At 53.5% G+C, this 26,448-nt stretch overlaps 2 protein-coding genes across 15 annotated transcripts; one reads left to right on the top strand and one right to left on the bottom strand.

The window, feature by feature from the left end:
• Positions 1 to 14: 14 nt before the first annotated feature.
• On the top strand, positions 15 to 5,374 carry AMH (anti-Mullerian hormone). Of its 3 annotated transcripts, XM_046904538.1 has the most exons (7): positions 15 to 676; positions 1,005 to 1,105; positions 1,275 to 1,757; positions 2,250 to 2,428; positions 3,018 to 3,141; positions 3,261 to 3,444; positions 3,612 to 5,374. In XM_046904538.1, the coding sequence occupies exons 3-7, from the start codon at positions 1,337 to 1,339 to the stop codon at positions 4,516 to 4,518; spliced, it is 1,815 nt and encodes a 604-aa protein (XP_046760494.1). In that variant the 5' UTR covers positions 15 to 676; positions 1,005 to 1,105; positions 1,275 to 1,336; the 3' UTR covers positions 4,519 to 5,374. The 3 variants fall into 3 exon arrangements, with proteins under 3 accessions (XP_046760494.1, XP_046760493.1, NP_990361.2); XM_046904537.1 differs by lacking the exon at positions 15 to 676 and having other exon boundaries at positions 1,075 to 1,175; NM_205030.2 differs by lacking the exons at positions 15 to 676; positions 1,005 to 1,105 and having other exon boundaries at positions 1,170 to 1,757.
• Positions 5,043 to 26,448, bottom strand: LOC121107741 (cilia- and flagella-associated protein 251-like). Of its 12 annotated transcripts, none has more exons than XM_040653671.2 (9): positions 26,397 to 26,448; positions 25,402 to 25,455; positions 23,699 to 23,822; positions 8,834 to 8,876; positions 7,765 to 7,912; positions 7,401 to 7,553; positions 7,247 to 7,312; positions 7,046 to 7,176; positions 5,043 to 6,852 (listed from the first exon to the last, which is right to left on the bottom strand). In XM_040653671.2, the coding sequence occupies exons 5-9, from the start codon at positions 7,844 to 7,846 to the stop codon at positions 6,016 to 6,018; spliced, it is 1,269 nt and encodes a 422-aa protein (XP_040509605.1). In that variant the 5' UTR covers positions 7,847 to 7,912; positions 8,834 to 8,876; positions 23,699 to 23,822; positions 25,402 to 25,455; positions 26,397 to 26,448; the 3' UTR covers positions 5,043 to 6,015. The 12 variants fall into 12 exon arrangements, with proteins under 12 accessions (XP_040509605.1, XP_040509613.1, XP_046760610.1 ...); XM_040653679.2 differs by having other exon boundaries at positions 5,043 to 6,810; XM_046904654.1 differs by lacking the exons at positions 23,699 to 23,822; positions 25,402 to 25,455; positions 26,397 to 26,448 and adding exons at positions 9,017 to 9,127; positions 9,288 to 9,487; positions 10,051 to 10,100.

Raw genomic sequence — 26,448 nt, 5'->3', positions numbered from 1 at the left:
GTCCTTTGGTGTGTAAAACATTCCCCATCTGGTTATGTCATCAAAATGGACACAAAGGACAGGAGCTCCCCTGGCACCTCAGTCAGCTGCTCCTGGCTGGCAGAGCTGCATTTCCCCATCCTGACTTCACGTGTATCCCATAATTACCAGTGAATCAGTCGCTATTCAGCTGAAGTCCTTTCATTGGGTTGGGGGCTGGCCGTGGGCACGTGGAAAGGACTCGTTTTTGGCAGAACGATGGTGAGCACAGTGCCCCACGTGTGCAGCTGTCTGCCTTCCTGCTCAGTTGCATTCGCAATCGGAGCGTCCCTCGTGCTGCACTCTGCTTTTCTTCCTGGCGCTGAGCTCTGTGTGGCAGCTCGGGTGGCAGCCAGAAGCACAGAAATGTCTCTTTTAAAGGAAATCACTTCACGCCGCTTCTCGAGAACCCTTGAAAAGCACTGGGTGAGCTTTCATTGGCATCTCCCTCCCCCCTGCTGCTCTCCGGGCTGTTGATGCCCGACATGGGCCTCCATGCCTGAAACAGCTCGGCTGAGCCTCCTGCACGCAGGCTGTGTTTGTGAGCCCTTTGTTCTGTGCTCTCTGGGTCTGTGCTGGGGCCGTATCCTGAGCTCCACCCTGCACGAGTCCTGGGAACACGGAGAAGGCTCTGCCCGTGCACTGGGAGCTGGTACAGGTACATTGCCACCTGCCAGGTGGTGCTGTGCACGTGTTGCGCGGCTGGAGATGTGCACAGCCTCTGTGCTCCGAGGGGGAGGCGCCCACCCGAGGGAGCTTTGGGCATTTCATTCGTTCCTTCCCGTTATCTTCACCCCCTCCCCCAGGTGTGGACAGCCCGGTGTCTCCTCCCGGTGCTGCTGCTGATGGGAATGGTCTGTGCCAACCCCTGCCAAACCCCCGGCCCCGACTTCCACCCTCCTCTCCAAACATCTCAAGGCCGCGCATCCCTGCAACCAAAGGGAAACAGCTTTACAGTTTTTGTTTTTTTTTTTTCTTTTCTTCAGTTTCCAATACTGGATGCAAACCCAAAAATAGAACAGAAGAGTTCCTCTGACCCACCCCTCCCTGCTCTGCAGTGGGACAGCGGCCGTGTTTCGCAGGGGAGGTGTGTTGTGTGTTGGCCACTTCAAGGCCACCGCTTTTAAAAGGGAGATGCGGTCCTCCCATGCGCAGAGGTGCGTCGGGCGGCTGCTGTTGGTGCAGCAGAACAGGGAGGATGAAGGCGGCTCTCGGGGTGCTGCTGCCATACCTGGTGCTGCTGCTCCGCTCCACAGCTCTGCCGAGAAAAGGGACCCCCGGAGCAGAGGCTGTGCTGGAGCAGAGCCTCTCGGAGGAGATGGGACTTGGAGCAAAGAGGGAAAATGTGAGCAGAGCGCGACCCGGCTTGGCGGTGAGACCGAAGATGACCGTGGCTTCTCGCCTCCTCCCAGAGCCTGCAGCAAGCTGCACCCAGGCTGATGGCTCCAGCTTGCAGCCCTGGCCCCTGGGAGGGCTGGAGGGCCCCGTGTGCCGCCTGAAGATGGACCGCAACGAGGTCCCCCCATCCCACCTGGAGGTGGTGGGGGTCCTCACCCGCTATGAAAGTGCCTTCATCAAAGTGCTGCGCGCCGGGTGGGAGCACCGCAGCCCCGAGACGTTTGGGCTGTGCCCGGGTGGGGATGCAAAAACCGTGCTCCGACCGCTGCAGCAGCTCCAGGAGCACCTGGCGGGGCCGGGCATGGGGCTGCAGCGCTTCCTTATCCTGCACCTGGAGGAAGGTAGGAGCTGGAGGGTTGTGGTGTTGGGAAAGCCAACGCTATTGATGGGCCTGAGCTGGAGGTGTGGGTGAAGAGTTGGATTTGCAGGTTGGGTTTGCTTTGAGATAAAGCTGTACAACAGAACCTCTCCTGGTGTATGTGTGTCAGAAGCTTTCGTAGCAGTGAGAGTCTGTGTGCCACGGACACCCAGTGCTGCAACATCAGCAGGTTCTGCACTGCTCAGTTTGGTTCTGGAGCAGCAGCATTTCTCCCTTTCTGTCCCTGTCATTGAAGTTTGAGTCTATTCTGTCCAACCGGGAAAAAGAAGAGAACCAGCAATGGTCCTCGGAGGGTCCCCACCAAATGGACCGTGCTGCCCTTCATCCCCTGAAGCACTCACGGTTTGCCACTGCTCTGAGTGCTGTGAGGAGCAGTGCCCAGCCCCAGAGCCCCTTCCTCTCCCTTTGCACTGCTAATGCTGCATGCTTCGCCCGCCCTGTGCTCTCTTTGCAGTGAAGTGGGAAGCACAGCCCCGGCTCTGGTTCAGGCTGCCGTTCCATGCGGAGGTGGGGCGGCTGCTGGGAGAGCTGCACGTCGCTCTGCTGCTCTTCTACCCGGGCAGCCCCACGGGGAGACGGGCTGAGGGCCGCCAGGAGCTGCTGGTGGAGGGCACGGGGCTGACACAGGAGCAGGTGGGTGATCCTGGGGGGCCGGGGGAGAGGGGGGGCCTTGGCTCTGCTTGCCCAGCATCTTCCCATCCCCTTCCCTCCCCGTCCCCCCTTCCAGCACTTATCCCATCCTATTCCTTTCCAGCATCTTCCCCATTTCCTTCCTGAGGTTTTCCCATCCCATCCCATCCCATCCCATCCCATCCCATCCCATCCCAGAGGTCTCTCTATCCCATCGTCTCCTTTCCTCTCCCCCACCCCAGTACTTTTCCCACACCCTCCCACCCTCTCTCCCACTGGGGCAGTCCGGGTGGAGCAGTGCCTGAAGATGGTGCTGTTACCCTGTCCCCAAGCTGCTGCCAGGGACAAAGGGACGACACCGGGGGGTGCTCATCCCATGCTTTGAGGGTGCACAGCTGCCCCCATACCCTACTCCCTTCTCTCCCAGTTCTCCCCAACCTGACCAGTTCCAGGGCATCCTTACTCCATACCTTGGGCTGGATCAGTCCCTGGGTGCCCGGGAAACAGGGACTGGACTGTAGAGGGGTCTTGCTGACCCCCATGATGCCTCCCATGGGTTCTCAGGGGCTTCTGTGCCTTTTGCTCCCCACAGAGCCTTTGCTTCACTAGGGACACCCAGTACCTACTCCTCAGAGCCTCGGTGGCCGCCGTGAGCAGCAGCAGCAAGGAGCTGAGCTTCCAGCTGTCCCTGACCATCAGGCACCATGGGGATGGAGGTAGGGATGGGGACAGCCCATGGGGACGCTGGTGCCGATGGCTGAGCACTGGGGACCTGGCAGTGATGAGGGACTGGGGGGGCCCTGCAGCAATGTCCTCACTGTGTCCCCATCTCCAGGTGCCCCTCTGTCCCTCATGGAGACCCAGCAGCTCCTCTTTGGCTCAGATGAGAAGTGTTTCACCAGGATGACGCCGGTGCTGCTCCTGCTGGCCGGGTCACCACCTGAGGGTGATGCTGCCGCCCCTTCCTCCTATCTCTCTGCCAGTGGGGTGGTGGATGTGGCTCCCTACCCACAGCTCAGGTCCGTGCATCGAAAACCATGAGGGGAAAGGGGAAAAGGGCACTGTGGTCCCCTCTGTCCCATTTCTGGGACCATGGCTGGGAGAATGCATGTCACACTGGGGTGGTTTGGGAGTGCTGTGTCCCAATCCTTTACACCACCGTGACCCCACTGTGTTCTCCCCACAGCCCACCCCATCCCGGCACCGCAGAGCTGCCGCCCCACACCACTGCCAGCCCAGCCAACACCACATCCCCAACGCCTGGGGACAGCGGGCAGTTCCTGGGTGTGCTGACCCTCTTCATCCGCCGGGTGCTGAGCCCCCGCAGCGAGCCGCCCACCCAGCCCAGCTCCCAGCACTGGTTGGACTTCCAGATGATGGAGACGCTCCCTCACCAACTACTCAACCTGTCGGAGACGGCCGCCCTGGAGCGCCTGGTGCAGTCGGAGGAGCCCTCGGTGCTGCTTTTCCCCCAGGAGGGCGGCGCGGGGCTGGAGCAGCATTTTGGGGACTGGCAGCCAGAGGGGACGGTGCTGCAGCTGCTGATGGGCAAACTGCAGGCGGTGATCCACGAGCTGAGGGACATCCCGGAGTTCCAAGCCAACACGGGGCTCTTCCAGCACCTCCTCAGCTTCTGCTACCACCCTCCAGGGCCGGCTGCGGGCGGGCAGCCCCCAGGCTCAGGGAAGCTGCACGCACTGCTGCTGCTGAAGGCGCTGCAAACGGTGCGGGCGCGCTGGCAGGAGAGGAGGAAAGTCCTGCGGCAGAACCGCAGCGCGCGGCACCAGGCGCACTGCAGGCTGCAGGAGCTGACCATCGACCTGCGCGACCGCAACTTCATCGTCATGCCCACCATCTACGCGGCCAACAACTGCGAGGGGCCCTGCAGGCTGCCCCTCTCCACCCGCGTGCCCGGCTACCACTCGCACACCGTGCTGCTGCTGGGCATGCAGGAGCGGGGTTCGCCGCTGCAGCGCGCTCCATGCTGCGTGCCCGTCCGTTACTCGGACCAACTCATCATCAGCGTGTCGGCCGAGGGGTTGGAGGTGCGCAAGTTCCCCAACATGGTGGCGGAGGAGTGCGGCTGTCGGTAGGGGTTCCCACCTGCAGTGCTCCTGGCTGAGATGGGAGTGTCCCTCCGCGTGCCTTTTCCTCCTGGTTGCCTCCTAGCATTGCTCTGGTTCTGTTTTTACTCTGTGGGGCTGTGCTGCCCTACATCCCCCTGCAGTGTCTCGTGGCTGTACCCATCCCTGAGTCCTCGGGGGCAAAAACCCCCGGTTCCACTCTGCCGTTCCATGGGGTCCCATCCCCACACTTGGCCATGGCAATGGCTGCAGTGCTGGGCTTCCTGCTGGGTGCTGCTGTGCTGCTCCACGCTGTCACCGCTCCCCAGAGCACAGCAGATCCCATTACATGTCCTAACATTAACAGTGTTAATGACATCAACACACAGAGCCTGGCTGCCCTGTGCCAGCTTCCAGATGAGCTCCATGGGACCCCACCACCCGGCTGAGCCCCTGCGGTGGGACAGGAGCACAGCTCCCCACCCCCTCCCTCTGTGCTCTGCATTCTCTCTTCTTTTCACAAAACACAAACGTATCCAGAAACATGGTATATATATATATATATATATATATATGTATTTTAAGACATTTAATACCTTCTTAAAAATGAACATCAGTTTGTTTTAACCACTATTGGTTTAGTGAATACTCAAACCCGCTGCAGTCGGGGTCTCCTGCAGTTGCTGCAGCGCTGTGTGGTACTGCCCATGTGGTTTCTCCTTCAAAGCAGCTCTGCGGGGCAGGACCTGAGCTCTGGTTCTGAAGCTTTGGGCTTCCTGCATTGAGGCCATGTGTCCATGCTCCGAGTGCAGCTTGGCTTCCTTCACCCAGAACACACTTCTCTCTTTGATTTGTTTTTCAATAAAACCATTCACTGAATTCAAGAGCTACCAGGGCTGCAGACCCCTCTGTTTCCCAGGAGAGCATCCTTGCTCCTTAGGTGTTAGCACAGGAGACAACGAGCTGCTGCTGCAGCCGGGGATGGAGGGTGGCACAAAGTCCAGGGGGAGCAGAGCTCATTTCCATGCTCCCTATGGGCTGCCTTCATCCTGGGGAGTCCTAGAGTCCCCACAGATGCTCATGCTGGGCTGGGTGGCCAATGTCCCCACAGACATGGCAAGACTCCAACATCCCCGTTGGCAAAGCAGAACTCAGTGTCACCATGGGAACAGCAGGACTCAGTCTCTCATGGGCACAGATGAACCTCACCATCAGAGCAGGACCCCAATGTCCCAATAGGCACAGCAAGATCCCAGTGTCCCCATCAGCACAGCAGTGTGCCTATGTCCCCATGGGCACAGCAGATCCCATTGTCCCCATCAGCAGAGCAGGATCTCAGTGTCCCCATTTACACAGCAGGTCCCAATGTCCCATGGGTACAGCAGGACCCCAATGTCCCCACTTTGCTCGCAGCCACTCTCTGGGCACGGGGACAAAGGCTGAAGGCATGGTGGCAGCAGAGGGGTCCAGCAGACAGATGGTGGCCGTGTGTCTGTGGGGCCAGGCCCAGTCGGTCCCTCACAGCCTTCAGTCATGCCGCCGGCCCTCTCGTGCCCTGTCCCTCCCCGTTGGCTCCCTGGCCCTCCGGCCCCGCTGCTCACCCCGTGGCAGCCCCCAGTTCCTCCGGCCGCTCTCCTGCCGCTCAGCTCTGCCCACTCGGCCTTTGCTGCCATCCCTGCGGTGCTCATCCCTCTCCCGCCGGCTCTCCTTCCCCTCACGGCGTCTCTTCTTGTGTTGCTGCTGCTCGGGCTCCCTGTGCGCCCGGGGGGCTCTGGGGGGTTTCTCCTCGGGGGTCCTGTCCTTGGGACGTGGCTCCCGACGGCCACTCCTCTCTGCTGGGGCTGCACGGCCCTCTTTGGGCCTCTCCTCCTTCTTTGGGCCACGGGGTCTCTCGTCCTTCTTCTCTTCCTTCTCCTCTTCCTTTTCCTCCTTCTCTTCCTCCTCCTCCTCCTCCTCCTCCTCCTTCTCTTCCTCCTTCTCTTCTTTCTTCTCTTCCTTCTTCTCCTCCTTCTTTTCTTTCTTCTCTTCCTTCTCCTCCTTCTTTTCTTTCTTTTCTTCCTTCTCCTCCTTCTTCTCTTCCTCCTTCTCCTTTCTCTCCCCCTTCTTCTCTGGGCCTCGAGTTTTCTCCTCCTTTTCTGGACCTCGGACCTTCTCCTCTTTCTTCTCTGGGCTCCGTGGTTTCTCCTGGCCCTTCCTCAGCTCCACTTTGGCTGTTGGCTCCTCAGGTTTCTCCGTGGGCTCTTCCCCCTCTTCTCCAGGCTCTTCCTCCTTGTGCCCCGGCTCCGAGCGGCCAAACCACTTCTTGAAGATCCAGGGCTCGGCCTGGGGGACAGCGGTGTCACACACCTCGCGCCCTCTCCATCCCTCCCATGGAGAACCATAGAATCATTCAGGTTGGAAAAGACCTCTCAGATCCCCAAGCCTGACCCCTGCCCACCCCCACCATGCCCACTGACCATGACCCCAAGTGCCACGTCTCCATGGTTCTTGAACACCTCCAGGGACCATGATCTCCTCCACACCAGAGGATGCTGTCCCCCCACCCTCAGCCCCATACCAGGTTGCTGTCCGCTTCATCATCATCGTCACCATCATCGTCACCATCATCATCCTCCGGCATGCTGCTCTCAGGCGGGACAGGCTGGGGAGCCACCACCTCTAGGACCTCCTCCTTGGGAATGACGACCTCTGGGGATGGAGAGCAATGAGCCACAACCCAAACCCTACCCCTAACCCTAAAACCCAGCTCCGAACGCACCGTGGATGGGAGCTGCTGGGGGCTCTTGTTTGCCACTGCTGACACCATCCCTGGGGCATGGTGGCGCTGGAAGAAAGGAGGGGACAGAGGGCAAGAAGTTGGAGGTGGCAATGTTGGGGTGCAGCCATCCCGGCAGCACAGGGACAACACTCACCTTGGAGCACCTGGAAGCTGACGCTGAGCAGGGCGACAATGGAGGCCACCAGGATGCACTTGTTGAGGGTGAGCCCTTCCCAGATGAGTGGCTCCTCTGCGGGGTCCAGGCTGTGGGGCTCCACCTTTGCCTTCACGGGGAGGCTCTTGGGGACTGGGAACCGAAAGAGACAGAATTACCAGAGGTGGCCCCTGACACCCCCTGTGCAGCCCCGGAAGGGTTGCACCAAGCACCATGGTGTTCATATTGCAGAAACAGGGAGTTAAATCCCCACCCCATCGCCAGATGGTGCCCCTCGGCTGGCTGGGGACATGGGACAGTGGGGTGGTGTTGGGGTTGATGAGGATTTTCCATGCACTCCTACCTGCGGGCACCGCGGCACTGCCCTTCGCTCCCACCTTCTCTGCACGCTTCTTCTCCGTGCTGTGCGGCGCTGGCTCGGGCATGCTCAGCTCAAGGACGTCCAACTGCTGCTCAGGGACACCACACCGGGTCCCCACCTCCTTTAGGCCCTGTACAAAGAGGAGCAAACGTGGTGTGTGTGCACGGTTGGGTGGGATAGGGTTCAGCTGCCTGAACCCTCCTACAGCCAGAGATGCTGAATGCAGCTGGGGTTGAGCAGATGGAGCCAGCCCCTCTTTGCAGTCCTGGTGGCTATTAGGGCCAGGCAAGAGCTTTGCCAGCTCCCCCGGCATCTATTCCTGGTGCCTGTGTCTGTATCTCTGAGCACATTGGGTTTTGATTATCTGCTAAGATGGGTTTCACCACTAGCTGGCTCCGTGCTGCAGAATGTTGGGCTGTGCCTGAGCAATCCCAGCCCTTGTGGGATCCACTGGATGGGTCCCACTGTGGGGACAGTGCCTGGGGTCCGGGTTCAGTGCAGGCTGCCTGCTGCCCTGTGTCACAGTGCTGGATTGGTGCCACGAGAGAGAACTGCTACTGGCACGGCTCAGTGACAGCAACAGCTGGGCCATGAGGGCTGTGCTTCCCAGGGTGGATGTGAGGCGAACCCCAGCAGACTCCCTGAGGGTGATGCACTTCATGTCAGGTGGATTGGTTTGTGCTGTTCCATGCAGGCTGGGAACAGAGAAGCCCATGGGCCATATACCACAGCCCTACACAGGCACAGGGACTATGCTCCTCATAGTCCAGTTCAGGAGCTGTTCTCACCCCTTGGCTGTGTCAGTGAAGGGTTTTTCCCAGTACCCCTCCCCAGGACCCATCACGAGTCCTGATCCCAGGACAGGAGGGTCTCAACTCTTGTCCAAACCCACCAGGTTGCAAGGTGGAACCACAGGTGTCAGGGTCCCAATCCTGTCCTGCACCCAGTTTAACCACTGAACCGCCCAGCCTTCATCACAGCTGGTGCAAATGGGAACTGAGACACCGCCTTCCTACCCCAATGATGGACTCAAAGGCACCAGCACACTTACGATCTATGGCTCTCCCCACCACTGCTCCCCAGCACATCGGCACCTGCAGGAGACAAGCAGAATGTGGCACTCAGTAGGATGCTCACCTTCCTTGGCAAGATGAGGGGGACAGTGACCTCTCTGCCACCATACACATGGGAACAAGCAGCCTGGCGTGCACAAAACCACCCCAAAGGCACCAACCCAAGGCTGTGGGCTTCTGGGATCTGCACATCTCATCCATCATCGGGAGGAGGAATTTCTGCCCCATCTGAGCCAGATTTAGTTTATTTTTCCCTGGTGGAACAATGAATGCTGAGAAAAAAACACCAATTCCCAGGCTGGAATCTAAAATACGACACTGGAAGCAACACAAATAACGACGAGCAAACTTTGTGGCTGAGAAACAATGGCATAAAAGATCTTGGCTTTCAACATGGAATCAAAACAAGACTTTGGGCTCTGTTTTAGTTACCTCTGTCAAGGCAAGCTGGCCTGTGCTCCCCTGAGAAGCAGAGCATCTATTGCACAGAATTGGATTTTGGGGGTCACTCCCCATGTTCATGAAGACTTCTCCATGGCGAGGAGATGGGAGCATGGAGGTGGTAAGCGTGGTCCCCAGTGTTCGTACTGAATCATCTCCAAATCCAATGCCCCAAGCATGCAGCCACTGCCCTGTAGAGCATGGCAAAGACGGCCATGTGGCAGGGACACCCATGTGGTATAGGGACAACCATGTGGCATAGGGATGGCCACGTGGCATAGGGATGTCCACATAGCAAGGATGACCACATGGTAGGCATGACCATCCAACGCCAGGGCTGCCACCAAAGAGCCCATTTCCAGCCCTCATCTGGCACTGACTCCTCTATGGGGATGAGGCGACCTCGTGCATGAATGCTGCATCCTCTCCCATGTGCTCTGCACTCCAGGTCTTTTCAATGCACAAAGTTACGGGCACAAATGAAATTTGGCTTCATTTTGCTGTTACTTGGACTTTTCCTGAGCAAGCCCAAGTTTTGAGAGCCCAAGGTTCCTAACTCATGTCAAAGAAATGGCCAAAAATAGCCCCTTGCCCACCCTGCCGTCCCTGAGCACGCTCATGTGGCCATGTCAGGATGGGTCCCATTGCCCTCATTATGCCCGTGGCCAACGCTGCACCACATCCCCCTGGCCATGTGTTGGGCTGCTGCCCCCCCAGTTCAATAAAAAAGGAGAAAATCAACACAAAGCCATACCTCGGGCTGAGCGCAGCCGCCTTGCCTCCAGCCTGCGGTCCGGTACAGGCAGTGTGCAGTAATGTACAGCAACAGCTGCTACCGCACCGAGCAAAATAGCACCCAATCACCGGGGGCTGCAGCGCCCAGAGCTGCCCCCCCCCAGAAAAGGCAGCATGGCACGGGGCTGACCCCAAACCTGGGGCTGTGGCTCTGCTCCCTCAGAGCATCTCAGTGGTGGGGCTGCAAGGGGATGGGGTATCCCCTTTTTGGGCAGCTGGAAGGAAAAGCAGCTCTGATGGTGGGGACAGCCTCAGGTAGGAGCCTACCCCCTCAGTGAGTCCCCATTGAGGTGGCAACACGTGGCACGTGTTGGTGTCCTGCCTTGGGGACACCTCTTCGGATGTCGCTCTGGAAGGCAGCAGGACTGAGAACCCAAAGCTGTGGCACGTCGTTTTGCAGCACTGACATTTGCCTTCAGCACAGGTTTGATATTTCATCCACTGCAGGATCCACAGGAGGGACAAACCAGGCACCAGCACCTCCAGAGCTGCAGACAGCAGGAGCCGATCCCAAACAGAGCTCCGGGGCTCTGCAGCCAGATTGAAGCCACGCTGTCTGTTTCCTATTACCAGAATTAAAAACAACTTACAGAGCATTTTTTCCCCCTAACATCACTTCAGCTTGACGCAGCTCTGTTTTTCTGATGCTGCGATGATGGATGGCATGGGCTGGCCCCTGCCCAAGCTTGGAGGGCTCCCGGGGTTTTACGCACATTGGGACAGGGAAGAAACCTGCGTGGTGCCCAGCATGAAGGCTCACCCTCCTAATCCTCTGCCTGGGGAGCTCCTACGTGTCCCAAACAGGATAACTAGCATCCTCCTCCTGCATGCTGGGAGCACCCTTGGCCACGGGCATCAGCCCACGGTCCTGCTTTAGGACCACGCAGCAGACAGGAGCAGCCGTCTGCTTTCCAGGGCAGGGATTTCCCGGCTCTGGCAGAGGCAGGGCTGAGCACGCAGTGAACCCTACTGCAGTATAAATAACCTTCTGCCGAAGCCGAGCCCAGATGGAGGAGAGCTGTGCCGTAAACAAAGCCCTCCCCAATGCACCAGGGCTGCGGGCGCGTGCCAAGGGTATATTTCTGTTTTATTCCCACTCCAGTAGGGTCAGGCAGTTAGCTGGCGAGTCACGCTTGCTTTATAGGGGCATAGTGAAAGCAGGACATCATCATCAGGCTGAATAACAACACCTTCTGCTCCCAGCTGTGTTTCATGTGGGGCTTGTGGGTCTGTCAGCTTGCTTGTGTTTCCTATGTCAAGCTCATCCTCCCAGGACACACATACAGAGCCCAAGCAAAACTTCTTCCCACTCATCCTGGTGTGGGACCATGGGACAGGGACTCCCCTGCACATTCAGGGCCTTCTCAGCATGTTTCATGCAGCAGGAAGGGACCAAGAGGCGTTTCATCCCCACGTGTTCAGTTCTGATTCAGGCATATGGGGGAAGAAGATACCCAGAGGCAAAATCTTTCCTAATCCCATGACTTCCCCACCAAATCCCAGCTTTTCCCTTGCCCTGAGGCTCAGAAAAGGGGTTTTGGTTGGCACCGAAGAGCCAGCTCCCAGCTGTGCTCCGCAGCATCCCTGTGCTTCTATAGTGACGCTCTCTCATCCTCCCAGTGGGATGTAATCTCTTTTCTCCCCATCTTTAATAACTTGTGCTTAAAAGACAGCTGCCAAGACACAAGGTTGGCCCCCAGTTATCTTCAGACTTGGGTTTAAGGAAAGTTGATGTTGTCTGCTAAATCTGTGCTCAGAACTGAAGGACTACGTGGTCTGTGAGTGCAGCCAGCGTTGTCCCCCCATCGTCCCCTTGCACAGACATGGGGTGATGCAAACAAATGGGCACCATCTTCGTTAGGGAGTGCTTGAGAAGTTACAGGAAGCACAGAGACGTTTTCTGTCTGCCAGCTGTGCCTTTCCCGTCAAATCACACATCTCTCATCACCGATGATTTGAGATGAATCAAGGCAAGCAATCTCCTTGTCTCAGTGCCATTAATTGGAGGCCTGCAGCATTTTGGAAGCGAGATGTTCCTGTGGCTTTGTGCCACCAGGTGTTACTGTGGGATTGGGTAATGCTTCCCGACACGGAGAGATCCGGTGAGACATGGAGCATCCTTAGCATGAGCTGATGCCCACGGCTGGTGCCAAATGGGTCCCTCTGCCCTTGGTGATCCCATATGATCCAGAGCAGCTCTGCACTGTCTGATCACACCCTAATCCACGTGTGACCTAAATACTCAGACTTATGAATCCCAGAGGTTTTCACTCCTTTTGCCTGGCAGAAGGAGCAGCATTCAGGTCAGGTGGAACAGGAGGTGCCAGATCCAATTAAATGACACTTTTAGACTCAGCTTCATTTGATAATTGTTCCATTATACGTCTTCTCACAGCTCAGTGCTGCTTGAGGCTAACCCTTATTCTCTTTGAAGACTTACAGCCATCAGTAGCTCCGAGTAGAGCATGAGCAAGCAACTGTGTTGGGACATGACATTCCAAACGAACTGTCCTTGAACGTGGTGCCTGGGGACAGGGACAGGTCCCACCAGATACCTCATCCATGCCATGGAACCAGGAACAGCACCAGGCAGTGCTGATGGGACTGGGAGCTCACTTCAAGAGCAACCAGCTGTTCCCGATTTCTCCTTTATTAGATAAGAAATTCCAAGTTAAAAGTCAGCAGAATTCAGAAACCACATGCAAATCTCACACGCCAGGCTGTGCTCTCCTGCCTGCTCGCTACGGGTTTCTTTGTTTCTCTGTGACAGCGGAAGAAGGCTGGAAAGGCTTGATTTCCACTTTCTTTGGCATCAGAAAGGACCATGATCATAGAACCATGGATGGTTTGGATTGGAAGGGGCCTTAAAGATCACAGAACCATAGAATGGTTGAGTTGTAAGGGACCTCAAAGATCATGGAACCACGAAATGGTTGGGTTGGGTTACAAGGAGCCTTCAAGATCATGGAACCACAAGCTCCACCCTACATGGCTGCCTGTCTCTGAAGGGACCTGGATGAGAACCTCCAGCTGAGGTTGAAGTGCTTTTATGCTGTTTCCTCCCCAGTATAGTACAGTTACATGACTAGCAGGATTTGTACTGACCACAGACTCTTCTCCTTTCACTCCAGAGGAGCCAATCCACCTCAGCATCCCATGTGCAGCTAGCGAGGACTTAGGTTGGGCTCCATCTCAGGAAGAAAACCCACAGCACGGCAGCCAGGAGCGGGGTTTTGGCCAGGGCAGGACCTTGAGGTTCTCTACAGCAGGAGATGGATGCACAGAGCCCATCCCAAACACAGGGTTCTTGGATGGGGAGGCATTGCTGCTGTGTTTGAAGCATGGCTGCCCTCGAGTGGTGCCTCAGGAACACAAAGGATCCCTGAAGGGATGCACGTCCACACCACAGCTCCAGGATTCCATCCCTTCTATCCCTCCTCCTGGCCCCATATGCGCAGTGGGAAAGCAGTGCCAGCTGAGGCTTCTTGCTGTGTTGTTTTATTTTTATTTTTTTTCCTGTTCTAGGGAAACATAAACAACAGCCTGAAGGAATTTCCTCCTCCAGCCCTGAATCGGGCCCCAAACTGGCCACTTGAAATCGCGAGGGTTTTATTTTCATAGGAAGCAGTGCAGCAGCACTGGGCGCAGCAGTCCCCATCTCTGAGCCATGTGTTGGGTGCCCATACTGAGGCAGTGATGGGCACTACTGGGGGTAGGTGGACAGCTGGACTGGGTGGTCTTAGAGGTCAACCTTAATGATTCTGTGATTCTAACGATGACTTATTCTTGAGATCTGGGGACTTTAAGAGCAAAAGAGAGGCAAGCACAAGGCAAGTACCCTTTAATCAACTGTTTTCCTGCAGAGAGTGGGGTGAGCACCTTCCTATGCCCATCCTCAGTCCCATGTAGCACCTGATGAACCCCACACCACCCTGAATCCAGGTGACGATGACCCCCAGCATCTTGCTGGTCCCTTCTGCCTCTGCACCTGCATAGTGCTTTAGGACTGCTGAGATTGGAGCAGCAGCCCTCACCATTAATGTCTGCAGCAGCCATCCTGAAATGCTCCCAAACCGCACCATTACCACCACTGGGCTGTTTTCCATCTATCAGGACAAGAAGCAGAAGATGTGATGGCCCAGCAGGGAATAAGCAAGAGAATGAAAGAGTCCAGTGAAACAGCCTGTGCCAGGACTACACCACTCAGCGTGTTTTGTGCTGAGAGGTGGATGATCTCATCGGGGAGGAATCAAAGGCAGCGCAGCATCGTGCAGGTGGATGAGCAGTGCAGCCAGACTGGGAGTTAAGGACAAGACGGGGCAGGTTGTGGTGCGGGGCAGAGCCTGGCTCCGGCTGCAGGGCAGTGCGCTGCCGCGTGGGAATTTCTTTCCATGTCACGAGGGGAGGAGAAAGGGTGAATAACTGCTCCATGCAGCTCCAAGAAGTGAACAATTTTCTAAGAATAAAGGTTAAAATCCCAGGTGCTGCATGGAAGGGCACCCTATGAATAGGGCTAACAGAGGCAGAGCAGTGGGAAGAACAGAGCAGAGGTTTCTCATCCCTACACCCATCACCTCCATGTGTCCCTCCCTGCTCCCCAGCACTGTGACCAGCACAGTCCTGCTGTGTCCTAGCCACGAGGCTCTGTTGCCCTGCTCACTCACACTCCCTCCTGCACCGGAGCATCCTGCTGACATCTCTGCTACCATCCAGTTCTGCTGCTCCTGGTCAGTGTTTTCTGTGGTTATTAGAAAGCAGATGGGGTGAGAGCATGATCATCTATGCTTTGTTTCTTTACAATAAAAGCATGGCTCCTCTCTAGTAGCCCATGTGCAACAGGAGGCACTCAGTGAGCTAGTGCTGTGCAGGGAGCTCAGAGGCACTGTGGGTACAGCTGTGCAAATGTCAGCACAGGGCTTACGGCAGCAAGAAGGCATCCTAGGGGATTGCTGCAAATGGTGCAGAGATGATGCTAGAAGAAAGCAGTCTGTGCTTGCAGAAATCCCACCGTGCACCTACATCTTGAAACAGCACTGGTCATCTTGTGTCAGAAAAGACACAGAAATGCAAAGAAAGAGTGCTGGGGGAGCATGGGGTGAGGTGCGGGGCCTGAATCTGCACATCAAAACATATTTCCCATCACCCCATGGAGGCTTTTCATACTGCATGCAGTGTGATTCATGAGGAACCTGTAATGTTTAATTAGAGGGGAGAGACTGATCCTGCTGCGAAACACTTCCAGATCCCACGCCAAGCTTCTCACTGACTTTATTTATGGGATGCAAACAGGACAGAAAATGGCGTAATGGGAGAAGTTGTATAGCTTTGTCCACCTTGGGATTCAACAGCTGTTCCAAGGAAGGGTGATTTACAGATGAAATGAGATGAAACCAGCAGTGAACCTAATGGGGAGACCCAACCTGTGTCCTGCTCCCTGCCCTCTGCCTCCTGGCATGAAGGTCACCCCTTTATCCACCCATGAGATCCCTCTCTGGCTTCGATTACGTGTGACCCAACCCTAGATGTCAAATTTATGGCTGGTGACAAGGCCATAAATACTGATTGGCCTCCAGTGACAGCGATAGGGTTACTCTGGTACCCCCAGCACCCTGCTGGGGGACACAGGGGACGTCCCCCCAGGGGCTCTCACTATGTCCACGCCCCATTCTGTGCCTTTTTTCACTCTGCAGTGTTATTCACAAGGAAAAAATGCCGTGGGACTTCTCTCCTTCATGCAGCTAACTGGTCCCATGACCTCAGTTTCATGATTCTTGATTTTGGAGCGCAATAATTTCCAATAGCAAGAAAGGAGAGGCTGTTGGTCCTGTGGGGAAGGCTCTAGCTAAAGGTGTAGGGAGCAAGTGCTTGCCAAATGACTAACTGGGGTCTGCACATCTCCAGCCCTGGGCTCCCTACGCCATATGGGTCAGCATGGCAGGGAATGGGGAGCTAAAAGCACAGAGACTTGCTGCTGGAGGCACCTTCCCTGGTCCCTAAATAGAGCAGCTCTCCTTTTACAGAGAAAAGAAGGATGCAAGGAATTCAGAGCCAAGAAGGGAGAGGAGGTCACTGCACAGCTACGTGGGTTTGGCTGCTTTAAATATCGCTCCCTGCTGTCCTGTCCAGGGCTGAGAAGTGCAGAGAAGGCAGCAACAGCCTGAGATCTCGGGGGAAAAAGGTGAAGAAATAGAGAGGGACAGCAGGAGAGGCTCCTTGGTTGTACAGGGAGATGTCTCTAGCTTCCCTCCTTCCCTCTGCCCCTCTATGGGTTTTGTGGATCTGAATTTAGGTCCTAGGGAGAGAAAGCAATGGAGTGGCTCATGTGGAACCCAGAGGCACCCTGCAGGCACCCCGACACCCCAAACCCAAACACCCATCTGCATCCCATCCCACCTGCCTCATGACACAAAAAGTCACTCCAGCTCCCTGCACGCACAAGGAGCTTCCAAAGCAGAAGAAAACCAATTGCAAAGGCAAAAATATATGCAAAAAAAGCCCTACCCAAGACTCTTGGATGCAAAGAGCTGTGGGTGTCAGGAACACCTCTGTCAAAGGAACGCTTGTAGGTAAGCACCAGCTGACACCCAGCTATCCTCCCACCTCTGTCCTGGCTGAGCAGAGAAGAGCTTGCAGCAACAGTGCTCTGTGCACACATCACAGAAACATCACAGGGCCATGGCATGGTTTGAGTTGGGAGGGACCTTGGAGGTACCCAATTCCAACCCAGCACCATGGGCAGAGACATCTCCCACTAAACCAGGCTGCTCCAAGCCCTGGCCCTGAGCACTGCCAGCTTGCGGTGATTTTGCTCCATGCATGCTTGCAGTGATGCTGCTCTGTGCATGCTCACAGTGATACTGCTCTATGAGTACCCTGGAGGAGTGCTGCTTTTTGCACAATTGAAGGGTATTGCTCTGTGCATGCTCATAGCGATGCTGCTCTGTGCACGCCTGCAGCTTCCTCTAAAGGCAACAGCAGCCAATGGGCGGCTCGGTGCGGGGCAGAAATGCTTTCTGCTTAGAGACAGAACAGCAAAGAGACAACTTGTGCCAGATGGGACTGGGGCTGCACTGCTGGGGTGTGGGGGCTCCTTGCTTCCTCTTCCTCCCCCAGTGACATTTAAATGGTCGCTCCCCAAATACTTTCTGCTTGCTCTGTGTGTTTTCCCAGCGACACAAAGCCCTGAGCCTTTCAGAATAAATCATTTAGAGGCAAGGAAAAAAAAACAAGGAACAGCTCTGACCCCGCACGTACACACACTCCCCTCCTCCTCCGAGCGTGGTTTGGAGCCACTCAAGCAAAAGGAAGAGTGAGCAGGAGTAATTTTCCATGGATGCAGGGAACAATGGAGCCCCGCGTGGTTTTTGCTGTTCAGAGGTTTCCCTCCAGCGCTTTCTGCTCCTCCACAGCAGCAGACAAAAGCAGTGTGCATGCACAGACCGGCCCGGCCTCGCTGCACCCTGCAGTGCGAGGTGCAGGGTGATGGCGAGGAGACTCTGTACAGCACGTAGGGGATGTCTGAGTCAGTGCAGGGCAGGAGGGGAGAGGGGTTGGGGTGGCTCTGGTGTGCCAAAGAGATGCGTTGGTTTGGGGTTGGTGCCGTGGTTGGATGCTGGGGATGCTTTAGGGGAAGGCTGTGGTACTTGGTGCTGGAGCACGAGGCTGGGGAGTCGAGGCGCCTGAGCCAAGCAAAGCCTCACCACAGTCCTTCTCCTCTCCATTCCTACTCAGGTCTTATGGGGAGCAGCTGAGGGAATGGAGTGGGACAGTCTGGGGAAGAGGAGGCTCAGCAGTCCTCATCACTTCCTACAGATCCTGAAAGGAGGTTGTGGCGAGGAGGGGTTGGCCTCTGCTCCAGGTAACAGCCTGGATGGCTTCATGTTGCACCAGGGGAGGGTCAGGCTGAGTATGAGGAACAACTTCTCCAAAGAGTGGAGATGCATTGACACAGGCTGCCCAGGGAGTGGTGGGGTCACTGTCCTTGGAGGTGTTCAGAACTGTGTAGATGTGGCACTGAGGGACATGGCCAGTGGGCATGGGGGGGGTGCATTGGGGTCTGGGATCTGAGAGGTCTTTTCCAACCTTCATGACTCTATGATCCCTGACTCCCTTCCATCCCCACTACTTTCAGACCCAGACACACACTCCTAGCATTATCCCCATCCCCACACTGAAGCCCCCATGCAAGGAGGGAAGGCATCACCTTCAAGTCCTCCCCTGTCCCCTGCCCAGTGCCAAGCCTACACAGAGCACACAGCTGTGGCCAACAGCTCCACCCAAATAAGAGCACAGCACTTTGCACACATCCCCTACAGAACAGCAGGAGCAGGGCTGAGGCTGGCAGGCTCCCTGCCCTTACACATCAAGCATTGTTTCTGAGCCCCTCTTGGTGCTTTGCTCCTGCTCTGCCCCAAGCAATGCTCCCTGCACCCACCACGTCTGGAAAGCTGCAGGGTTCATGCAGCTCTGAGCACAAAGCAAGATGAAAAGCAACCAGTTTTCACTAAAAAATATTTTCTAAGTTCCTCATCAAAGATGGGCACATGGGAGCAAAGCAGGCTCAGGCCCAGACTGGTGGGAGACCTCCGAGCCACATTTTTGTGGTGCAGAATGGGGCTCTGCCAACCTCCTTCCATCCCAACATTGCAGAGCCGGTGGCTCAGACCTGAGCTGGTTTGCAGCCCTCTGCCAGAGCACAGAAGAAAGCTTTCAGCTGAACATCAAAGCTGAGACCCAGTGAAACCACAGCAGCCAGTGCTGAGGCTGCAGCAGCCCTTTCATACAACACATCAAAACCCCATTATCACACTTGTAACCTCCCAGGTGCACGAACCAGGCTTTTGGTTCCTTGTTCTGTGTGCTTGTGTTTTTTCACCTCCCATCACAACAGGCAGCAAATGATCAGCTGGGTTTTGCCTAAGAAGCGACGGCACTTAACATAGTCATGGGTTGATGCTTTACATCTGTAGCAGCAAAGGCATAGGGTAGTCAGGATGCTTCCCTGATAATCATCAAAACAAAGCAAAAGGAAGCGCTTCCAGGAGGTGAGCAGGGCCCCAGGATTATGTGGGGACAGCAGCTCTAGGTTTGGCTTTGAAGGTGTCCCCTGGACCTACAGCTCTGCCTGTGACATCCCGCTGGGAAGCTGAACCCTGCACCATGGGGAAGCCCCGGTTCTCAGTGTCTCCATAAAGCCACGCTGAGGGCTCTCAGCATCTTCCCAGATGAAAAAATCAAAGCAGAGACACAAGCTGCCATCCCTTGGATGGTGTGTGCCTTGAGACTGTTAACTTTGCAAAATATCATAACAAGTAGGGAGCTCAGAGAGCAACAACGGCTTATTTGGGAGGAAAATTAAGAACAGCTTGTTTTTCCTAATCTTCCAGCTTCCTCCAAGCAAATGGGTCACAGCTGTTATACCTGGGGGTCATGGAAAAAAGGTCTCAGTGCTGCTATGAGAAGCATTTGGGCTGTTGAGAGAGTCTCTATGTCCTCCAGTGGGTCTGAACCAACCGAACAAGCTCAATGTGCTACTTGGAGCTGATGGTTTTGGGGTGGATTCCTTTGTAGTTAAAATTCAAAGAGCTTAAATGGGTGGTGATGCAAACACCCACTCTTGTTGCATCCCACTGGTGCTGCTGGACAAAGCCTGAGCTGCAGCACGGGCAGCAGCAATGTCAGTCTGCATCACCACGAGAGCACTGAAAAGAGAAAACCCAATTTTGAATAAATCAATATTTGATGGCTGTCTCTGCAACATTTCATGGGAAAAACGCATCCAGTTACCACAGGGAAGAGTATTTCTGGGCTCATTTCAAATCCTAAAACCGCAGTACATCCACCCAACAATACTGAGCAGCAAGACATCAGGAAGCCATTGAAAGAAAAGCTGAGTGCAATATAAAAGAGAACTACACATAACCACCACTGCCAAAGAATAATCTCCCTGGAATATTTGTAAAGGCAACAAAGAGGATTATCAATGAGGTTTGAGGCAGATAAGGACAGATAATTTAGGCTCAAGAAAACATTTTGCTTATTCCAAAGGTACTCTGAGGTCAACAGGCTGTTGAAAAAGAACAAAGCAAGAGGGGGAAAAAAAAGCCCAAAATAGTGCATTTTTCAGTAGGATTTGAGGCTGGAGGAGCTTTGCCTCCACACAGCTCTTCCTCCCTGCCTCAGTTTCCCCACCCAGTGACACAGGGCAGCAGATGCAGCTGGGAACACCGTAGGGAATAAGAAACTGCATACTAAGAAACCCAATGCTGCGTGACAGCAGGGTACACTGCAAGCTGCATGCAATGTATTAAGACACTTCCAGCAACCAGCCCAAAATTAGCCAGAGGAATTGACCTAAGAGAGGACTGAGACAAACAGAAGCCACAGCTTCAGTAGCTAAAACACCCCAAATCCAAATTTTGGAAATACTCCTTGCACAGATGGTTTATTTTCTGTAACCACAGCTGCTCCCTTTCCTTGCATGTACTTCTGAGCAGTAGGTTTTCCAATTGGTAAAAGTCACAGTAAGCAGGAAATCAAACAAATTGGGTGACCAGTCAAGGCCTCCTGCTTTCCTTATGCCACCTCTTTATCTCCCAGCACCTCGGTTGTATGGGAGTAACAGCACATACGGAGCACGGCGTGGAAGTGTACTTTGGTGGATGGAAGGACCGTGTTTTGGAGCTCTCATTAATGACAAGCAGGAGGCAGAGTAAGTTAATGTGTATCTAAGGCAGCTCCATCAGTGGAAACCTGTAGGAAAACTGGAATTCTGTTGGCATAAAAGAGCTGCCATCACTTTCAGACTTCCAAACCCCAAGTGGGAGGACACCCTGGGCCTCAATGGCATGTGCCATCGTGTGTCCTCACACCTGTGGTTTGGAAGTCTGAAAATGGGCTCAGCAGTCTGAAATTCATGAGCATTTTCCATTCTTTACCAGCTGTCACCAACCTGAGCTGCTGAGCATCCCGCTGAGCTGCCCGATGGCCAGCAGCAGCTCTGGGGGAATCGCTGACCAGCTCTGTACACACAGCCCTGAGTCAATATTGGTTCAACCACAGGAGCTCATGGATAGAAAGCACGAGGCTGCATGAAGCTCAAACAAACAGGCTGGCAGGAGCACTGCCTGTCCCCTCCTGTGTCACCAATGTCACTGAGGGGCTGTGCTGGGTGCTGGCACCATTCCGAGCAGCTTTTGGGGTTATACCCAGAAAAAAGCTGCAAGAAGTAGATGTCTACAGCTGGAAGAGAGCCCACGTTGCCAGCTCTGCTGCACTGAGGCCGTTCTCAGGTTGTTCCCAGCTGCAGCAAAGGGGCAAAGTGATTCCCATAGCAGCAAAAGGACGAGCATGGCACATAACTCATTGCAGGCGAAACAACCTTCCCTGCCCTCGAGGCTTGTTCATTTTATTTATGGGAAAATATGCTCGTTAATGCTCTTATCAAAGGAACGATCTAATCGGGGGGAAAAGTCTCCTTTGAATATTTCCATTTTAATGAGCTGTTGGGCGAAATGTTTAGGCAGGCAGAACTGACTCTGAACTCGTTTCTGACGGAGCAGATTCTGCACAGGTCTTAACTCTCATCCTGCTGTTTGTTTGGATAACATTTCCAAACCAAATTACCAGTTACAAAAGCCGAGCTGCATGCACCGTGCGCTTCCCAGTCCCTAAGGCTGACTGATCCAAGCACAACAAGAGCCGATGGAAAATAAGCAATCCTGCCCAGCTCTTGCAACATAGAGGGTGTGAAAGCAGCCCTTCCTGGAAAGAAACACCAGAACTGCTCTGCAAGAGAAAAGGGAAGTTAAGCAAAAATAAATCCAGTGTGCAAAGCTCCAACAACCAAAGGGGTCGGAGGAGAAAGAAAGTCCTCACTGCAGAATGCCGCTCCAAAATGCAGGCTGCATGTGGTCAGATGGGGCTTGTTGTCTCAGGACTCCCCTGTGTGGATCTGCAATTTGGAAGAACCTGAATTTCATCACCTCTTGTTAATGTGGGGATGGAGAGGGCAAACCCTGCAAGCTACATTTGGCTTAAAGGAAACGAAACAGAAAACGGATCGTGGAAGGGAGGGTGTTGCAATGTCTTGCACTTTATTGTTGTGCAACTACCTCTAAATTCCTCATGACTATTTGCTCATAATTGGCAGCAGCACCCAGAGGAAAAAAAAAAAGACAAAACAATCCAAAAATCAAGCGATTACTCTGAAATTACAGAGCCATAATGGCAAAGTGCTCGAGCAGCTTCTCTCCCTGCCATGTTAAGGTGCTGACCCTGACAGCTGCTGTGTCACTGGCTGCTGCTCACTGCCACATGTCCCACTATCACTGCAAGCTGCTCCCCCCTGCATGATTTTTATAATAATTATTATTATTGTTTACAAAGAAACTGAACTGCAGTGCTTCTAAGCCTGATCCTGGTAACCTAGAGAAGACAACTCATCATTACCAACACTATGTTAGTTTACACCCCTAAAACAAATAATGAGATTTTAAAGCATTTTAAGCATCTTACCTCATCCGTATTCAATCTATAATCCTCTTCATAGTGGCTGTTATGAAGTGAGACTGCAGAGTTCCTAAGTTTCTTTGGTAGGAAGTACAGACATTTGTTGGCCTGATGTACAGTTTTCTTCCTGTTTAATATCTCACCAAGATCTTGGAAAATAAGTTCTTCCCTGTGCTGGTGAACACTGAGGAATCCCAGCCTCACTTTGCAGTGGCACACAGAATTTCTTCTAGCACAAGTGGGTCTGTAGAAAAGCTGACCTTCAAATCACATCATTCTCACAGGGAAGTCGATGAAAATGAGAGAGAAACTGTTCTAATTACATGGCCCACAAAGATCAGAATAGATTCTAACACACCAAAGAGCATAGTTAGTGAGGGAGTATTTAGAACTAGGTAACTGGGAGTTACCTGTAGGCAATGAATCAGATGAGGAGATGGATAGATATAGTGGCCCCACTTTAGAAGACTTAGGTCTCACAAAGTTCAGAAATAACACCATTTAGAATTTAGATAAACTCATGCTCATAAGCTTGTAAACTTGTGCTGTACTCTGTCTCCACACAGAGCTGACCAAGACGAATGTTTAAATTATCCTGGGACAAAAAGAGGCTGAATTACAGGGTGGAGAAGTCATCACACACAGTGATTTCTGTGAAAACACATCATGACAGACATCTCTGCGTCATACTTTGTTCCGTTTTGGTGCTTGGCTGCATCTCTAGATAACTCTTAAAGCTGTAAGAGCAATGCGTGTATTGCTGGAACAGAAAGGATGAGGGCAACCAGAACAACTGGATTTTATACTCTGGGATACTTCGGTTATTAAAATGTTGTTTCTTTAATTACTTTTGGGGAGATACTAAGTGTGTAGTGCTATGTAAGAACTGCACACGCTTTAAAAGAAAGCTCATGTTTTTCTTTCTGTTGCACTTCCCTACTCAGCAAATCAGAGGCAGATCAATTCCCACAGCACTGCTCAGTGTCAAAAACACCTCCTATCCCACATCCAAGAGGAGCTATGACAGTGTGATGCAGCTGAGCAGAATATATATGGGGTTTTCTGCTATGTGCCCATTACCAATCTTTTGCACTCACCTCCACAGGAATAGAACAGAAAACAACACAGAAGGATTAATGGTTGAATCCTAAGGGTGTTTTGGGATCTGTGCAGCTTTCTATGCTCTAGCTTTGTGTCATCTCCTCACAAACTCATGCAAACCTGAAAACAGACAAAGAAGAGGAAATACATTTGGTTACTGGTCTCATCCATTTCTTGCTTGAATACCTGCTTCTATCAGCTGCCAACTTTGACCTTGACTTCACTTATTCCTATGCTGCCACAAACTCCTCTTCCATCCTAAGACCTTCTGGAAAGTAGAAATGAAGAATCATTAACTGGGGATTCTGACTATTGTTTGGGATCTCTCTTATAAAAAGAGACTGAAAAACATGCTGGAACGAGGTTAAAAAAAAAAAAGGCAAATAATTTTCTGGAAAATAAAACCCTTGTTTTCCTCAACCTGAAACTATTCAAATTAGACTCCTAATCTGGAGTTCAGCATGGTCACCCCTCCTGTACTTTCTCTTTTAACAGATCTGGTTATTTAGTAACTCAGATTGTACAAAGTATTTTCCCAGTTGACTTTACAGCCTAATTGCTGTGACCTGTTTGTGTAAGACACAGAAGTGGGACTCGCTGCGTGCTCTCCTCCAATGAGTTCAGCAAGCAGTTCAGAACTGCTGCAAACCAACTGCCCCAGGCTGCCTGCCGCACCTCCAGCCCTGGGACTGTTCAGCTCCTTTGAAACGTGTCTTGGAGATGCAGTATTTAGAGCCAGTGAAATTAGGAGGCTGTTGCACAGGACTTGGGATGAGCCCATCTGGCCTCTGGGTTGAAAGCTGCCATGCCGCAGCAGTCGTGGACACCTGCACATCAGCTGTCTGGGTTCACTGCCCAGCTATTAGATAACCTGGGGATGAGATGGGCTTGGCCAGAGATGCCAAATGGGAACGTGGCTGGAGCAGTTAATTCTGCCTGCTCTGCTACAGGAGGATAATGATGGCAAAACAGCGGTAAAAAACAGCTGGGGATGGCAACATCTCAAAGTGCCTCAGCTGCTAATCCTGAAATTCTGAGTCAGAGCCTTCTCTGTGAGGATGCATGAATCATTGTCACTGCTAAACTGGAAGAGTCAGGCTATCTCAGCAAAACTGCAGCTGGAACTAATCTCATTCAATATTTAAAAAGAAAACAGGTTGATTGTGCTTTTTGCACACTACAGAACACCAGTGTTATCCAGGTCACTCAGCTGTAAAATGGAATGAGGGCCCACTGAGATGACAGGTATCCAGCGAGCAAAGCTGTTTCCAGTGCCACAATGAAGCAGGGAGCAGCTGCGAAGATGATGCCCTCTGACACTGTGCCATTATCAGGAATTACAGTCGGATTACCACATAAATAATAAACGCCATTACTAGAGATAATGAAACCTAAAACAAAATGCTAATAGATCCATCCCTCCATTCAGGAAAGCCTTGCTAAAACAACACACAAAACGTGCATTGCCAAATCTTCTCTGATGTGCTTCACTTGCTCCCAGTTTTCCTGAGTCGCAGCTATCCTATTGTTTCAAGTTGGTCTCTGGGTAATACATTAAATGGCAATCAGCTTCCCGTCCATAAATCAACGTGTAGAGAGCATGATGAAAGCACTCATACCGCAGTTATCCTGTGTTCTGGGGGCTAAGAGCAGCTACCTGCAGCAGGAAAAGGCTTTTTCTCTTGTACTTCTTACTTACCACGACTCCCAGAGCGCTTGCTGCCTGCTGACCATGCCAGGCTTGTCATCTAAGCTGCAGGAAAACAGACAATGGTTTCTTTAGGCAATACGCTTTGTTTCATCGCAGTCAATCAGAGCAGTTTCAGAGGGTGAGGATTTCGGTTCTTGTTCAGAGTGGAAGCAATGAATGGTTTTGCCCGTGTGCTCCGAGCTTTTGGATGGGAACAGCTTAAAGCAAATAAATGTAAGAGGCACGGTGAAAAATATGGAAATACTCAAATGCAGCTACTTTATGGGGGAATGGAATAAAACAGGCTTGGCATTGCCTGAGCTGAATGAAGAAAGGAATACAGACATCTAAGGGGATGTGGGGGAAGTTAGGGGGGGATATAGGGGGAAATATATAGGGGATATAGGGAGATCAGAGGGAAACTGGGGGGGATGTGGGTATATCAGGGGTTAATAGGGGTTGGATTTGGGTATATAAAGGGTTAAGGGAAGAATGTGGGAGCATTCTGGGGGGATTTGAGCATAGGGAGGGTTAAGGGGGAATTGGGGTGAGCCCAAAATTGGGGTGGGGGCATGGGAAGGGTCAATGGGGTGTATGGGTATGTAAAGTGTCAATGAGGGAATGCGGGGGGCGTGGGGGGTCTGTGTATAGGAAGGAGAAATCTGGGGGTACTGGAAGGGATCTGGAGGGGACAGGGGGGATTTGGGGCCGAGTTTGGGATGGCTCTGAGAAGAAACTGTTTTTAATACTCGACTCTAGCACGGACCAAACGCAGGCACAACAAATAAAACAAAAAGCCGGGGGGAGGGGGGGGGGACCATTTCGGTCACCCTTCCAAGACTCCCCGCCCCACTTTGGGGTGGGCGGTTATTTCTTTATGGGACCGACGATCCCCTTCAGCCCCCCCCTCTCCCACAGCGCGGCGCTGAGGGGCGCTCGCAGCCGCCTCTCCCGCTCTTTCCTCCCGCGCATGCGCCGAGCCCCGCCTTCCCGCCGCAGTTTACCTCAGCGAGGCGCGGTCGGGGACGCGGGATTCGAACCGGCGGCATTGAGGGA

This window comes from Gallus gallus, chromosome 28, assembly GCF_016699485.2.
Source record: "Gallus gallus isolate bGalGal1 chromosome 28, bGalGal1.mat.broiler.GRCg7b, whole genome shotgun sequence".
NCBI lineage: Eukaryota > Metazoa > Chordata > Aves > Galliformes > Phasianidae > Gallus > Gallus gallus.
Note: the sequence above shows the minus strand (reverse complement) of the source record. Positions and strands in the feature narration are given on the sequence as shown.

Coding starts and splice junctions, on each gene's coding strand:
- LOC121107741 (XM_040653671.2), bottom strand. CDS start 7,846: ATGCCCGAGCCAGCGCCGCACAGCACGGAGAAGAAGCGTGCAGAGAAG. Junction 7,554..7,764: donor CAGTGCCGCGGTGCCCGCAG/GTAGGAGTGCAT, acceptor TTCGGTTCCCAG/TCCCCAAGAGCCTCCCCGTG. Junction 6,853..7,045: donor ATGAAGCGGACAGCAACCTG/GTATGGGGCTGA, acceptor TCTCCATGGGAG/GGATGGAGAGGGCGCGAGGT.
- AMH (NM_205030.2), top strand. CDS start 1,217: ATGAAGGCGGCTCTCGGGGTGCTGCTGCCATACCTGGTGCTGCTGCTC. Junction 1,758..2,249: donor TATCCTGCACCTGGAGGAAG/GTAGGAGCTGGA, acceptor CTCTCTTTGCAG/TGAAGTGGGAAGCACAGCCC. Junction 3,142..3,260: donor CAGGCACCATGGGGATGGAG/GTAGGGATGGGG, acceptor CCCCATCTCCAG/GTGCCCCTCTGTCCCTCATG.